We start from the raw sequence: 16,701 nt of genomic DNA on the forward strand, positions 1-16,701 counted from the left end.
CATACATATATACATACATACATATATACATACATACATACATATATACATACACACATACATACATACATATATATATATATATATATATATATATATATATATATATAGAGAGAGAGAGAGAGAGAGAGAGAGAGAGAAAACAGGTTTCTTTCAGTTTCCATCTACCAAATCTACTCACAAGGATTTGGTCAGCCCAGGGCTGTAATAAGAGACACTTTCTCAAGATGCCACACAGTTGTAGGACTGAACCCAGAGCCATGTGGTTGGGAAGCAAGCTTCTTACCATACAGATATAACATTATACAATATTATCTTTGATATAGGCTTATTGTTTTCACGGATTAATATCAAAGAAGCTACCTGAACAATTTTAAAGCACTATGCTACTTTCAGTGAATACACTTAGCAAAAAAAAAAAAAAAAATATTGTCTCTGAGGTAAGTTTTCAAAAAGACTGACAAGCTCCTATGATTTACAAATGTGTCTAGAGTACCTCCTACTGTGGAAAAAGGGGAAAGTTAGAATTGAAATGTGCTTATGGAATTAAGAAAATGAGAAAACACTATAATGACTGATATTTTTGTATTGTGACTGTTAAATGAGTTCAATCACTAAATGAAACAATAAACATATGTAAACGATATACATAACTTACAACTTGGACTGTATGGTGTCTTTTTCATTAGACACATCCTCAAGACTGCGATCACCAAGGGAATCTTTCAAGTAAGGAAAAGAAATATAAGCAGTTGTGTTAAAAGCAAAAGCTTTCACATTAGATTAAATAACAGCTAGCTAGTGTATTCTATGCACAGTACAATAAATATCACATTTATAAAGTTGTAGGGATTTGAACTCTTAACACGAAATTATTTGTTCGTTGTAAGTATTGGTTTGGTATGGGATACAGACCATCCAAGTGGAGATCATGTCTCTGATGTTTTAACAAGCATTAGAACATTTATCGTACTTGAAGATGCAAGTACAAAATTGTGATTATAATTTTGTTTCCCCTCTCCCTTCAAAATATTTTAAGTCTCAATGTTTTCTTTTATGGCTTTCTGTTGCTTTTATTTAGATTTATTTGTAAATTTCAAGATGTCTACATTCAGTTTTCATACATCCCTCCATTTTCTGGTGACTAGGATTCATTTTGAAGATTGTCTGAGGCAAGTGAAATCGAAATCAAATTTGATGACTGGCATCTGTGCTAGTGGAGTGCTAAGAGCACCATTCGAGCATGATCATTACCAGTGTAGCTTTACTGGCACGTGAAAAAAATATTTGAGTGAGGTCATTGCCAATGCCGCTGGGCTGGCTCCTGTGCAGGTGGCACATGAAAAACACCATTTGAGTGTAGCTGTTGCCAGTACCCGCCTGACTGGCCCTTGTGCCAGTGGCACGTAAAAGCACCCACTACACTCTCGGAGTGGTTGGCGTTAGGAAGGGCATCCAGCTGTAGAAACTCTGTCAGATCCGATTGGAGCCTGGTGCAGCCATCTGGTTTGCCAGTCCCCAGTCAAATCATCTAACCCATGCTAGCATGGAAAGCAGACGTTAAACGATGATGATGATGATGATTGTCATGAGTGAGCCACAGCATTTTCACATGGACAACCTAAGAATCGACCAATCATCTTGAAACATATATTTTAGCAATGTGGGAGTTCTGTTAGAACAAACTTTACTGTGGTAGATACCATGAGAGAAACTCTTGTATAGGCTTTTGGTCTCACTAGCAGGGAGACAAATCTCCACCAACTCCAGCAGTTGAGCATCCATCATCAATAAAAGCAAAGAAGGTTGAAATCACGTGATCTGGTGGCCTTGGTGTTTGAGTTGGTGGAGATTTATTTCCCCTCTAGTGATATTAACAAGCATGCATTTTGCACCAAAAGCCTATTCCAGTTTCTCTCGTGGTATCTACTGTAGTCAAGTTTGTTTTAACAGAACACCCAAATTTAAAGGGGAATAAATACAATCATCTTGAAGTGATGTCATGACCATCATCTCAAATGTTCTTGAAATTCACACCCTTTTTCACTAGTTAAAGAGTTCTGGCACCTAAATCACAGCAGATCATTAACTGCATTTCAAGCAGAACAGATCTCAGCTCTCACAAAAAAAAAAGACAAGAAAAGAGCCTTAACAAGTTTCAAGGAATTTGTATCTTTTCATCTCTCACTTTCCAGATAATAAATGGCTGAGCAAATACAGTTAAGTGCATTTCTACATCCTAGTCTCGTTACCAGTGAGGATTTTCAAAATATATGTGTGTATACAAATATAGCCTTCTCTTAAGGTCGCTTTTGTTGTAATTCTGACAAGACCGCTTTTGTTGTTAATACACACAGCCAGCTTTATCTCACACCAAGATTAATACAGCATCATCATCACCTTGACAATGATACAACACCTCAACACAGTCAAACAATGCAACACTAGATAACCAATGCATTTTAAATGCACAACCCCATATTCAGATACATAAGAGTGAAAACCCATTTAAGATGCTCTGAAATTGCACAATTGGCTTCTACATGTGCAGCTAATGCAAAGAATGAAACATGAAGCTTACCCATATCTACATCAGATATCAATGATTTCTGGATCCTTGACTTCTTGTTGAGTTCTTTCACTTCAGCAAGATAGCGATCAATCATGAGGATATCGGGCAGGATACTTTTAGCCATGGACTCATCACTCATAAGGTCTTGCTGGTCTTCTTCTGCCTATAAGTTATAGAATATAGGCCTTTAGGGGTAGAATTAATGTGTTCAATGTGTCGTTAAATCTGAATTCCACTCTCATTCTGTTACTTAATTAGAATATCAACTAAATATAAACCAGAAATTTAACAAATAAAACCAAATCAAAATTTTTCCCCTAAATAAGAAGTCATTATTTGACTGTGTTTTAGACTACTAACCATTATAGCCAGCATTATCTAAAAGCTGGTGGAATCATTAGCACGTGGGGTGAAATGCCTAATGGTATTTCGTCTGTCTTTATGTTCCAAGTTCAAATGCTGCTGGGGTTGACTTTACCTTCCATCCACTTGGGGTTGATAAAATAAGTACCAGTTGAGCACTGGAGTCAATCTAATCAACTTAGCCCTTCCCCCAAAATTGCTGGCCTCGTGGCAAAAATTTCAAACCAATATCTAAAAGAAATTGTTATGCTATATACCTCTCTGCCTAAACATATTTCTTTTGCATTTTCTTTACATATAACTGATTATATTTGTCTGTATAACTTGTAGTTCACCCAGTGAATAATTAATATGTTGAAATAAATAATGGTTAAAAAATAATAAAACAAACTATCCCATTTGTGATTGTAAATTTTAAAATAGTAAAGAAAACAATTTGTATTAATCTTCCCATCCTGCTTGTCTATGTATCTACTGTATCCAACTATCAATTTTAGTTTTGTATTTCAAAATAAACTGTACAAACCTCTTGAATACTTTTGTTCAGTTTCACAATAGCATTGTTGGTACTGTCTAACTTATTTTTAATGTCAGGTAGTTCAGTTGTAGAAAGAAGAGTCAGCTAGAAATTGAAAAAGAACAGAAATTATTGTGAACAATATTACAATTTTAAGCAAAAAAAATTGCTTTTAGAAAATATGCTATTCAAGATGACAAGTGATTGAGACCTTTCACAATTTGCTATGCTTGAGAAGACTTTCTGAGCAAAGTGAAATCATAGTTGTGACCAGTACCGGTGGCACATAAATGGCACCTATACCAGTGACATGTAAAAGGCATCAACTACACTACACAGCCATAGGAACCAAGTCAAATAAGAATGGAAACTGGTACAGCTCTCTGGCTTACCAGTGCCAGTCAGACCATCTAACCCATGCCAGCATGAAAAACAGAACTAAATGATGATGATGATGAAGACACACATACATTTCATACACTGGAACTAATGAAGGATCTATGAAGTCACTCAACCTACAGTATATGCTGGCCAAATCTTAAAATGTTCCATATGCCTTTAAAACGGTGTCAGTGCATGTGAAAAATACAGACATTTAGAGACATATTATTCAAAAAAATATAATCATTTTTCATATAGACTCATACATATGTGGTGGAGTTTCTATGTGGTCATTTCACTTGTTTGACAAGGCAGAAAATTCTCTTAGCAAACACTTTACTGTCTTTAAAGTAAAGATCACATTTTGGAACCCACAATAAAAACAAGACAGTCGGAGTAAAATACTGATTAAAGAGAAAAGTCTGATGCAAAACGACATTGAACATCTTATATGGACGTATGTCAAATTGTTTCTAAACATTCAGCTATCTCTTTCTGTGAAGAACTGACTGGGCTTGCTCAACAGTAACAATAACAACACATATGCACAAGCCAACAAAAAGCTTTTACATAGCCACTTCCCTTTTGAAGAAATAGCATCCAAATCTCCCTTAAATTACACTTTGTCATCTTAAAAATGGAAAGATACATTAGATAATGAAGTTCTAGATACTCTTTGATTAATAAAAAAAAAGACAAGATGGTCATAGCTGAAATGCCTTTCATCATATGTCTATTCAATTTCGACTGACTTGGAGCTGCACAAACAATACAAACTCATGGACTTGAAAACATAATTATGTTCAACATTAATGTTTTGAACTTCAAATTTCATTGTGAACTATCTTTGATATGTTAAATTTCCACAGTACCTAAATGTTTCCACTAATTTTCATATCAATTGAAGATAATGAAAGTATCTTAGCATTGGCAGGGTCACCAAGTAACTTGCAAGACAATGATCCTTTGAGAGAAGAAGGGGAATCACTTCCTCCAATGCCTGCTCCCCTCTCAAAGGATCTTTGTCTTGCAAGTTACTTGGTGGTCCTACCAGTGCTGATGCCACGTAAAAAGTATTCAGTCCATACTGTAAAGTGGCTGGTATTAGGAAGGGCATCCAGCTGTAAAAACCCTGCCAAAACAGACACAGAAGTCTGGTGCAGGCTCCTGTCTAACCCATGCCAGCACGGAAGGCAGATGCTAAAGTGTTGGTTTATCACTTCTAACATCTAAAGATGTTGGAAGTGTTGGTTCATTATTTTTTAAATGTTCATTTTTCCATACTTGCATGGGTCAGACAGAGTTTATTGACAGATTTTCTACAGCGAGGTGTTCTTCCTGTCACCAACCCTCACATGTTCTCAGGCAAGTTAATATTTCCCCCATGCCCGGACAAGCTTTTGCAGAATATTGACAATGAATGACTGCTTCTACGACCATGACAATCATTTGCAACTATCACATGGTATCAAGACAAGAAGACATAAATATTCACACTCACACATACATAAATACATCTTATCTGCTTATTCCCGAGAGGGTCGTCAGGGTAGATTCCTCAAGCCCGCCTTCCATCGGCTCCTGTCAGAAGTAACCATCTCCAATTGAACCAGGCTGGACCCACAAGCAAGAGCAACTGAGCTCATGGATGTTATCCAACCATTTTGTCGGCAGTCTATCCTTGGGTCTCCTGCCAGTTGGTTTTGCCAGTAAAACCTGTCCAGCAATTTTTTCCTGAGTCATTCTAACCACATGTCCATTGTATTGGAGATGCGATCTCTCAATTTGGAGAGGTATTAGTTGTACTTGGAACACCTCTCTGATCTCTGTGCTATACACTCTATCAAGTGACATTACTCCAAAGACCCTTCGAAGGAACCCCATTTCTGCCACTTCTACTCGCAATTGTATTCCTTTGGTCATTACCCCAGATTCACGACCATAGATATGAGTAGGAACAAACACTGAATTGAGGATAGTGAGTTTAGCTTTTACACCTACCTTCCTTCTTCTGATGACCGAATGCTGAAACTGGTTCTTTTACTACACCAACACCTGCAATTCTTGCACTTATTTCAGTCCCCCCCCCACTGCCTTCCATCATTCATGTATAATGGGTCTCTTTCAGTTTCCGTCTACTAAATTAACTCAAGGTTTTTGTTGGCCTGGGGCTATAATGGAAGAAACTTGTCCAAGTTGCCATGCAGTGGGACTGAACACAAAACCATACGGTTGGGAAGCAAATTACTAAACCATGCAACACTGCTTCTGCCTATCAGTTCTCATTGAGTAAATCTGAAGTTCCAAAGCAACAATAACAAGACTGGAACATTACAGAAATGTATGTGAAAAACTTACATTTTCCTTAATTGGTTTCAACTGTTGTAGAGTGTCATATTCATTCTGGTATTGTTCAAGGTCTCCCTCACTTTTACGCAGTTTAGATGGGACCATCCGTAATTTATTCTCAAGCTACAAGATAAAAGAAAGGAAATGTCATGATAATTAAGAAGCATTGCAAAACCCATTATTCTATGGTGATGTAGGTTGGACAGGTCTTCAATGCAGCATGTCACTATTTGTCATCTTCTGTAAGAGGCCAAAAATCCCTACATCCCTAAGTCTGACCTCACTATATTCTCAAGTTTTTTGTGATATATCTACTAAAACTACTCTCTAATGTTAACAAATAAAAAGAAACATTTTCTATATAAACAATGAAATTATTAGTTCATTTTTTCATACAAAGGAAGAAAATATATCAAAAGTATTTCTTTAAAAAAAGAAGAAATAAAATAATCTTAATATGCTTTCCTTCTTGAAACAAAAGAATGGATGAACCACTAATAAAGCTGTTTATAAAGTGAAATACAACTGGATCAACCACTACTGTGAGAGGTTTCCATTTGGACAAAAATGGATGTGTGATAGATGTATCTCACAAACAATGATCCAGAAAAATACAAGACATGTACACAACTCACTCATTCCTTTGGAACATATCCACACACACACACTTAAAGATGTCTGACACTTGAAATACAAGGTTACTGATGGAAAATTTCCATCACACACTTCAATTTGAAAAACTTTTTCACTTGGCATTCACATTACAAGTCCATATCAGCCCAATTGACCTTCCTACTAATACTTGTGATGCTCCAAATTCTTCCTTACCTCAATTTTGCTTGTTTTCACATAAAAATGACAATGGCCAATATTCAGTTCTTCAGTCACTTTAGATTGTCTGCATCCATCACCCAGGCTTCAGCACCATGCAACATGACACTTGTCACATATATTTGTGACATGCACCCTCAATTGAGGTGGTGTAGTACTGACAGAGGTGGCTTTACGCCAGGTGATGAGAGGTTAAAGTATGAGAGAAGGTCAAAAACAGGGGTCTTGCTGTAGATATATGGCTACCCCAGTTGGAAAAGAAAATGAAGGAGAAAATGTGTCATGGTATACCCTCAAGTTACGGGAAGGTGAATACGAAAGAAGTAGTACAGAAGCCTGGACAGGATGGGTGGATAGGTGAGTAAATTCATGAGTGTGAAAGGAGAATGGATGAAGATGGAGATTGCCAACCACTTTACAGAGTGTAATGGGTGCTTTTGCACAGAATTGGTACAGGTGCTTTTCCATGGCACTGGCACAAGTGCTTTATGCACAGTACCAGCACCTACAAGCCAACAAGATCAGGACTGTTCAGTTGGTATAATATAAACTGTCATATTATACCAATTGTCCTCTATAAGGCAAACATTCGGACAATATACAGAGAAAGGGAAAAGTAAATGTCTTTGAGATGAGGATTTTTCACAGATTGGGCAGAATAAGCTGGAATTACAGGGAAACTCACCTCTAATATTAATTCCCGAATTTCTTGCTCCTGTTCAAAGCCTCGATGACATAACGGACAACATGGACTATCTTTCTTCAGGTCAACAACAAATTTCTTGTAAAAATGTTCTGAACCCGTTAAAGACCCACGTAGGCTTTACAAAAGGTTAAAAGAAAAAAAATAAACCATAAATTATCATATCACAAAATTATAAATTGAAAAGATATAGTTGATTGATTACAGACATACACAAACACAAGGCCTATGCTCCAATGATTCAGCCTATTAACAATAATAATCTTGATCTCCAGCTTTAAATAGAGCTTGTGTTAAAACACAGATTACTGCATTATTTACCTTGAGAGGATCTCACATAAGGACTCATGGTGCATAAAAGCACTCATAATTATATTATTGACAGATGAGCATCAACTGTTATGGCTGCCACATCATGTGATTTCACCTTGCTATGGATTCCTCAGTAACAGATGCCCAACTGCTCATTAACAGCTGAATTTCCCATCAATTATATATAGAATCTCAGTGTCTATTCAGGAACTGGCGTTGCAAATAGCCAGTGGGCTGATTAAAGAAGAATTAATAGCAACAGAAGCAGTATTAATACCAAACGGTAATCTTGACCTTCAATTTAGCGTGGATCATGAATTAGAACACAGGTAACTGCATTATTTACCTTGAGAGGATATCTCATTAGGATTTGTGGTGCATAAAAGCATTCATAATTATATTGCTGATAGGTGATAATGGTTTCTAATTTAGGCACAAGACCAGTTATTTTGAAGAGAGAGTGTTAAGCAATTACATCAACCCTACTGAGCCCAAAGGGATGAAAGGAAAAGTTGGCTTTGATGCGATTTGAACACAGAAGGTAGAGAACTGGAACAAATAGTGCAAGGCATTTTTTTAGATGCTCTAATTTGTAAAACTGCCAGACGACTGTCTCCAGGGATAATTATTTCAAATTTAGCTAAGTGGCTAGAAACTGCATGTGGAACAAATGATTGTACCAACCCCAGTACTTGAGTGGTAAATAAATAAACTATCCCAGTAAACTGAAAAAACAAAATGATCTTAATGACTGGAATGGACACTATTTTGTTATGTAACTAGAATATACTACAAAGTATATTAATATAATTTCAACAGAAAATCTGTAGAGATAACCTTAAAGTGATCTTACTCTTGCACTTGAGTGAGCTTTAGCTGTATGTTCTGTAAGCTATCTTCAAAAGTGTCCTCTCCACAAGCATCTTGCAGCTTTTCTTCCAGCTCTGCAGAAAAAGTCACCAAAAGAAAAGTAAGTTAGGGAAACAAGCGATTTGAAATATCATGTATGCTTAAAAAAAAAAAATTTAAAAAAAATGTATGAGTGAGATGTGATCTTTGATCTGTTTAGGAGGGTAATAATTCTGAATAAAAATTTGCTAACTTGGACAGTGGTGACTCTATCAACTTACATTAGCAACCAGATGGAGTTGATTGAGCAGACCTATGATGATAAGGATCCCGTTTGTAACCCACCTGTCTTTTTTCAGGAATAGTTTACTTAGGACTACAAAATCTGTGTTGCCTCTTTTCTTAAAATGGTAGAGTGTGATATGAGGGAGATTTGAATGCTACTTTTAGCAGATCAAACAACCATGAAGAATGGTAATTGTTGGTGTTGTTACTGAGGAATGGATTAAGGCAGTGGTTTGACAAAATTGTTAAGACATTGGAGAAAATGCTTCACATTATTTAGTTACAGGTCTTAACATTCTGTGTTCAAATCCTGTCACAGTCAACTTTGAACACATTAGATTCTTTTAAGATTTGAACTCAGAACATGAAAGGTGGTAATTAAAATCTCATGGCATTTTGCCGAATGCTCAGCTAATTCTGCCAATCCAACACATTGTCATTGTTATATGCTGTTATGGAAACAAAACATTTTTACTCACTTTTTAATTCATTCTCTCTTTTCCGCATATCTTCTCTGCATGAAATGAAAATGTAAATTTAATAAGATAAAATTTTTTTTAAATGTTTATAAAATAACAGTAAAACAACTTTTTCTTTTTGTCTTTGGTCAGTAAGTGTTATTTCCTTTCGCTCCTATTTAGAAATCAAAGGAAATGACTACAATTCCCTTCAAATTTTGCTTTTGTGACCTGGACATCAATGTTTTGAAACTGACTTATTTTTCATTACACTTCAGACGGATTCAATTTTAAGTTGCTGAAGTAGAAGTATGATTATAGCTAATATTCTGCTCAATATCACAGATTTGCTTGACTATAACCACTTGAGCATGTCACTTAGTGGCTGATAATATGTGCATCTCTGATCATGAGCAGGAGTAGTGTAGGAGCATCACAGTCATGTGTTTGGCAGGATTAAATGTAACAAAAGCAAAATTTGAAGGAAATATTAGCCATTTTTCATAACTTCTAGGGGTAAGCAAATAAGAAATAATAGTTGCTACCCAAGGATAAAAATCATGTTACACAGTGTAATAGGTACAAAAGTGGAAAACTAATTCCAAGTAATTTCATAAGTATAACCCGAAGTTACTACATATAGGAAACCAACGATGGTGCAAGATATGCCAGGAGATAAGAACTTGCTATAGACAGTGTAATTTGGCTTTCTTTACTTGGCTGGTCTTTGTCTCATAGATGCGTGTGTGAGTGTGCGTGCATGTCAACCACATGTATGCATGTGTGTGTATGTAGTGTTTGTTTGTTGAGTATGGTGGCTGTAAATGATGTTTTTCAGTGTTGCTCATAAGAAAATTATGGATTATATAGGCACTTCTTTAAGTTAGTCTATTTTCTTAAAGCCATATTTTTCAGTGGTTGATGCTGGTTTGGAATAGTTTGTGCTGTTAAATTGGCTATGAGTAGAGAGAGAAGTTGCATAAGAGAAAAAGCAGAAAGCGAACACAGTGTATCAGATGGGTTTTAGTTATAGTTAGTTGGTGAACAGAGGTTTGCTAATTAGTCAGATGGTTGGGTTGAGTAGTTAACATTATGAAGGGTTCTAAGCATTTAATGACCCTTCCTGACACAAGTACATTCTATATCATACCAAATAGTAAAAGGTATGTCCATTCTGTATTGAACACTTTGTTCAAGATTTCTCTTCAAAATTATACTCTTGAAATTCTGCCTGTCCACAGCATCTTTCAAAATCCCATTTCTAGTCTTCAACAATTCAAAGTTAATATTAACTGCTATCAATCAAGAACAAAAACTCAACTACATATATTCAATGAAGATAAAAAGGTTAAAAACAAAACAAAATACACCAACTTACAAGAGCATTCTCTTCTGAGTTTCTTTACTGGACAAGTCTTGCCTTAGTTTATCCAACTTTTCAGTTGACTTTTGGACACTAATTGACTGTTTGCTGCAGAAAATTTGAAAAATATCAATGTTTGATTCATAGATAATGTGTGTGTGTGTGTGTGTGTGTGTGTGTGTGTGTGTGCGTGTGTGCGTGATCAATATGATCCTTTAGCATCCATTTTCCATGCTGCATTGGGTTGGATGGTTTGACCAGAAGTGGCAAACTGGGAAGCTGAACTAGGTTCCAGTTTGATATAACTTGGTTTCTATGGCTGAATGCCCTTCCTAATGCCAACCTCATTACAGTGTGTGCTGGATGCTTTTAAAGAGCCACCAGCATGAGCACTTTTACATGGGACCAGCAGAAGACTCTTGGCCAATCCTCTTCACCAGAGGATGCAGCCTTAACACTTCTGCTATGGAGGATGGGTCTTCTAGAGCAGGGGTTTTCAAACTGTGGTCCGCAAAGACAAGACAGGGGGTTCGTGGACAGCAAATACTTTTTATGGGCAATTTGATTTTATGTGTTTTTTAATCGAAATCTTTTAATTGACAATAAACCTATTTGTTAAATACTGTTAAATAAATAAATGTAAAAATATATGTTATTTTAAGCAAATATTTATGTATAAATTTCATAAGCGTTTATAAGGGGGTCCCTAAGGTAAAGCCTGAAATATAAAGGGGTCCGCAAGTCAAAAAGTTTGAAAACCCCTGTTCTAGAGTACAGCAAGGACACACACTCACATATATATTATAGAAAACTACATTAAAAACTAAACAAGTATTCAGTAACCAAATTCTTTTTAGAACCATCAGCTATACTGTATAGCTAAACTGAAGTCACATCATCTATATGTCATCTATCTAAATGATTATATAATAAATTTTAAATAAAATATACAAAGAAAGGTATAAGATTAACAACACAGGATTGATTAAATTTACTGCAGGGACAACATTCAGCAAATATATTAATTCAATATATTTGAACAAATAAATAAATAATAATAATAACCATTTCTACTATAGGCACAGGGCCTGAAATTTTGGGGATGAGGTTTAGTCGATTACATCAACAGCAGTACTCAACAGGTAATTATTTTATCAATGCCAAAAAGATGAAAGACAAATTAGACCTCGGCAGAATTTGAACTCAGAACATAAAGACGGATGAAATGTCACAAAGAATTTTGCTAACGATTCTGTCAGCTCACTACCTGGGTTCAAATTTTGGTACAAGGCCAGCAATTTTAGGGAGAGGATAAGTCAATTACGTTGACCCCAGTATTCAGCTGGTACTTATTTTATCAACTTTAAAGGCAAATTCAACCTTGGTGGAATTTGAACTCAGAATGTAAAGATGGACAAAATGCCACTAAGCATTATGCCTGCCATGCTAATGATTCTGCCAGCTTGCTGCCATATAGTAAGATAATAATAAAACTGACTGAGCCATCCATTGGTTTTGCTATATAAATATATCTAAATAACTCAAAATATAGCTAAAAATACTACATACAGTTGACATGATGTTCATAGTACACTAACTTCAGGAGATGAGTTAGAAGCAGCATCAGATTTTTCTTTTCTCTTTTTTTTTTTTTAATGAATTAATCAAACGACTTAGCAGCGGCTGCACTGCCGTCATCACCTTTACCATTTAAAATCCATTTTTTCCATTCTTGCATGGGTCAGACAGAATTTGTTGAGGCAAGTTTTCTACAGACAGATGGTCATCCTGTCACAACTCTCACCAGTTTCCAGGCGAGATAATATTTCCTCAGGGCTTACCCGGCCTAAATGTTTGCAACGAAGTGGATGCTGCTTAAGATTTTCCAAGGGCCAGTTTGTGCTGTTAAACACAACCTTTATTGACCTTACAAATGCACTGAACACTATCAGTCATGAAGGACTCAAGAGATTCATGGTCATGTACACATGTCCTGACAAGTTTACTTCTCCAGTGTAGTAAATTTTGCCACATCAAGGCAGAAGACAATGGAAAGTTGATGACAGCCTTACAAGTGACAAATGGTGTTAAACAAGGATGTGTGCTGGTATAGATACTTTTCAGAATGCCATGTGTACCTTCTGCTGTTAGGATATACATTTTAAAAGTATAACTTTAATATGGACTTTTGAGACTAGTGTTAGTTAACCAAAATATCTTTGTATGCTGACTGGCAGTGGAAGGCATGATACGTGTGAGGGAAAGTTTTTACAACTTTCAAGTCATACTCCATTGCAGTTGACATCTGATATGTGTGTGTTTGTGTGTATTCACACGCACAAGCATGCATCTACCAAATCCTACTTGCAAGGTATTGGCCAATCCAAGGCTATAAAAGAAGACATTTACCCAAAGAGCCATGCAACAAAATCAAACCTAGAAGCACATACTTACTTGCAAAGCCACTTTCTTTGCCATACAGCCATACCTGCTGTTGTCTCAATGTCCTGACTTCGAAAAAATTTCGCAAGGATGAAGTCTGTAAGTTCTAATTTAATGTTATTTAATTTTTACTCAAAACTGATTCTAGGTCTCTCACTTCAAAGTCTATTTCTATATGACTTAATATCCTCACAACTCTCACACTTGGTTTGCAATACAAAGAATCAATTTAAATTGTTTGTTTAGACAGAAACCTAAAAACGACCCTCTCCACTAAGGCTGATAAAAATTAACTTCTCCACTATGACAGAATTACTATATGTATAAATATAAAGGGTTTTTACCTCACATATTCTTCCAAAGTTCCACGGAGATCATTACGTGGCATTTCTCCCAAAAGATGAATAATGCTGGTTTCATGGCGCGATTTACTAATAACAAAAAAAATGAAAATAAAGTTATATTTTGATGTTCTGAATTAGACCTGCATGGTATTTCTTTGAATATAATTGCTGGAGACAATACAATATCTTTAGATAAAGCAAATGAAATTTTAAATATTTCCCATTTAAATTATGAATACAGGAAAGAGAGGAAAATTCAGATTTTTAACTTAATTGATGCGATCATATTTATAAAACAACTTTCTCCTTTGTTGATAATTTTTGTCAGATGATATCTAAGCTTTCATTTATGCCACACATCAATTTTACATGTTTCAGACCTAATCTACTAGCTACAGAAAATAATATCAGGTTTCTATATAAACTCTCATTTTTCTCTCTATGAAAATAATTATGTCAATCCATGGAAATATCTATCTATTAGCTGCTTAACACTAGATACTGGATTTAAGCATTGGAGAGTAAAAGTACATTCACAAACATGAAAACTTTGATACTGTAGTAGCAACGGTTTTTTAAAGCCATACATACATAGTATAACACAAAATTCTAAATAGAAATAGAAACAGTTTAAATCAGAGGTTCCCAAAGTGGGTGGTGGAAAGTTCCAAGTTGAAGTGGGGCAATAATGGGGTAGCGCTTCATGTAAAAGCAACAAAATAATGGGTTCATTAGGTTAAGTATTATTTGTGAAATACAGTTGCTTGGGGGCGCTAGGAATGTGGCCTGTGTGTCAAGGGGGAGGCAGCCTGGAAAAGTTTGGGAACCACTGGTTTAAATCAACTAAGTGAGGCAAACAAAATCTTATAAATAAAAAAATAAATTATGAATAAAAATTCAAACCTTCTACTAAAGTATGTTTGTACCTGGATTACAAAAAATACTTTATCGCTTATAGCAGCAGTTTTTGAATGCACTAACTGCTAAAAAAAGGCTTCACTCAGCTATATATTATCTTGTAGTCAAAGAATGACTTCCTTTATACAAGATGCATTCAAAATGTATCTGACTTTATTCTTTCTTGCCAAACTAATGCCACCTTTCCCGTGCATATATCTAGATTACAAATGTGTAGTGCAAGCTTGGATTTTTCTTTTCATGCAAGATAACTGAATGTGTTGGGCTCTAAGCTGAGGTGAAGTTAACTAACCTAGGAGACGGAAAACTCTGACAAAATAAGCCTAAGGTACATTGTTTATTGAGTTTGTGGCAAACATTTGCACCACCTTTCTGCTATCAACATTTCCAAAGAGTGTGGTGTGGCTGGTTTTATACAAAACTTCACCAATGAAAACAAAGCAGCTGTTTAGGTAGTCTCACAACTATTGGTTGTTAGACACTGATATGTTGAAGCTGACAAGAGAATCCAATATACACATACACACACATATATATATATATATATATATATATATATATATATATATATATATATATATATATATATATATACATACATACATATATACACAAGGGCACATGGTTTAGTGGATAGGGGGTTGTACTCACAATCATGAAATCATGATTTTAATTCCTAGACCGGGTGTTATGTTGTGCTCTTGAGCAAAACACTTTATCTCATGTTGCTCTGAGATCACTTCAACACTTGACAGTGCACCTGTTCAAACAACATCATTTGGATGGAGAGAGTGAGATAATGTGAGGCACAAACATTTGATCACTACAAACAAATCATTTGTGCAGGCTGTTTGGCAAAAGCTGAATGCTTACACATTGTCTCCAACAAGAGAGTTCATCATATACATATATATAAAAGATAGATCACTGACCACAACATTCAAATTTTTTTTCTCCGTGTTTTTCTCCTTATTCTTTCTGTTGACGAGCGTAGCTTGAAACGTTAAAGACTTTCTCTATTCCCGAGCGTTAAACTAATACATCCTTTTGTTGTTTACACCACCTGTCCTCATCTGTTGTTGTTTTTTTCGTAAATTCTCCTATATATATAATATATATTTACGTATAAACATATACACACAGATTAAAGAATCTGACGAAGACAGGGACTTGCTTTTGCAAGCATTATTTAATGGTAACACAGGGAACACTTCCAGAGTCAGTAACTTTATTAGTTTGAAGTAAGTGCAAAGACAGGTACTGTACTACCACTAACTACAGTCTTAAATTCATCCAGTGCTGTGCTGGTGATCAACACAGATAGCCTTTCTTGTGCCAGCTTGCTAGATTTCAGTCCTGGGTGAAAGTGATAGGAAGGGGTCTAACTTAACACTTAGTAGAGATTTTAGCTTAGCCGATAGTGATAGAGGGAGTATCCAACTGTACAAATAATTACTTCAAACAAATAGGTTCTAAAATGTCAAAACAGTGGAAACAAAAAGCCTAGAATGACTGTGCCCAGTGTGTAACCATTGTGTAACGTATCGAATCCTTTTGATACCAATCCACCTTAGTCCTAAGATACAAACTTTTTGTTTCAAAGTGATCTGAATTAAAACCTTCCATTAAAATTTCATGTTAATTTATGTTCCAAATGCTGGCTTCATGATGAAAAAGTTATTTTAATAAATTCTTCGTTATTTTCAAAATTAATTGAAACAAGTGTAATGTATAACAACAGAAATATGATGACAAAAGGGTGAATTAAGTCAGTCATGAGAAAAAGTTCCATGCTAGAAAACACAGTTCATACCATTTTTTAATTTGTTCTTCTTTTGTAGTTTTCTCTTTGTCTAACATACTGATCTGAGTCTGTACAGTAGAATGTTGATGCAGCTTTTTTAGAAGACCACTGAAAAGAGATACTGAAAACATCAGAATTTAACAAATTAATGACAATAACAATTATATGGTTAGAAGTGATACCTCATCATCATTTAATGTCTATCTTCTC

At 35.5% G+C, this 16,701-nt stretch overlaps 1 protein-coding gene across 10 annotated transcripts in view; it reads right to left on the reverse strand.

The window, feature by feature from the left end:
- LOC106876178 (DNA repair protein RAD50) overlaps positions 1-16,701 on the reverse strand; it is a 91,660-nt gene that overhangs the window by 32,665 nt on the left and 42,294 nt on the right. For all 10 annotated transcript variants that reach the window (XM_014924609.3, XM_014924614.3, XM_089354567.1 and 7 more), the window contains 10 exons: positions 16,501-16,599; positions 13,770-13,856; positions 10,999-11,091; positions 9,642-9,676; positions 8,882-8,972; positions 7,699-7,834; positions 6,192-6,305; positions 3,462-3,557; positions 2,582-2,735; positions 659-722 (listed from right to left, as the gene is read on the reverse strand). In XM_014924609.3, coding sequence (XP_014780095.2) covers positions 659-722; positions 2,582-2,735; positions 3,462-3,557; positions 6,192-6,305; positions 7,699-7,834; positions 8,882-8,972; positions 9,642-9,676; positions 10,999-11,091; positions 13,770-13,856; positions 16,501-16,599 — 969 coding nt within the window. The remainder of the gene's footprint in view (positions 1-658; positions 723-2,581; positions 2,736-3,461; positions 3,558-6,191; positions 6,306-7,698; positions 7,835-8,881; positions 8,973-9,641; positions 9,677-10,998; positions 11,092-13,769; positions 13,857-16,500; positions 16,600-16,701) is intronic.

Source organism: Octopus bimaculoides, chromosome 1, assembly GCF_046866305.1.
Source record: "Octopus bimaculoides isolate indiv1 chromosome 1, ASM4686630v1, whole genome shotgun sequence".
Classification (NCBI taxonomy): domain Eukaryota; kingdom Metazoa; phylum Mollusca; class Cephalopoda; order Octopoda; family Octopodidae; genus Octopus; species Octopus bimaculoides.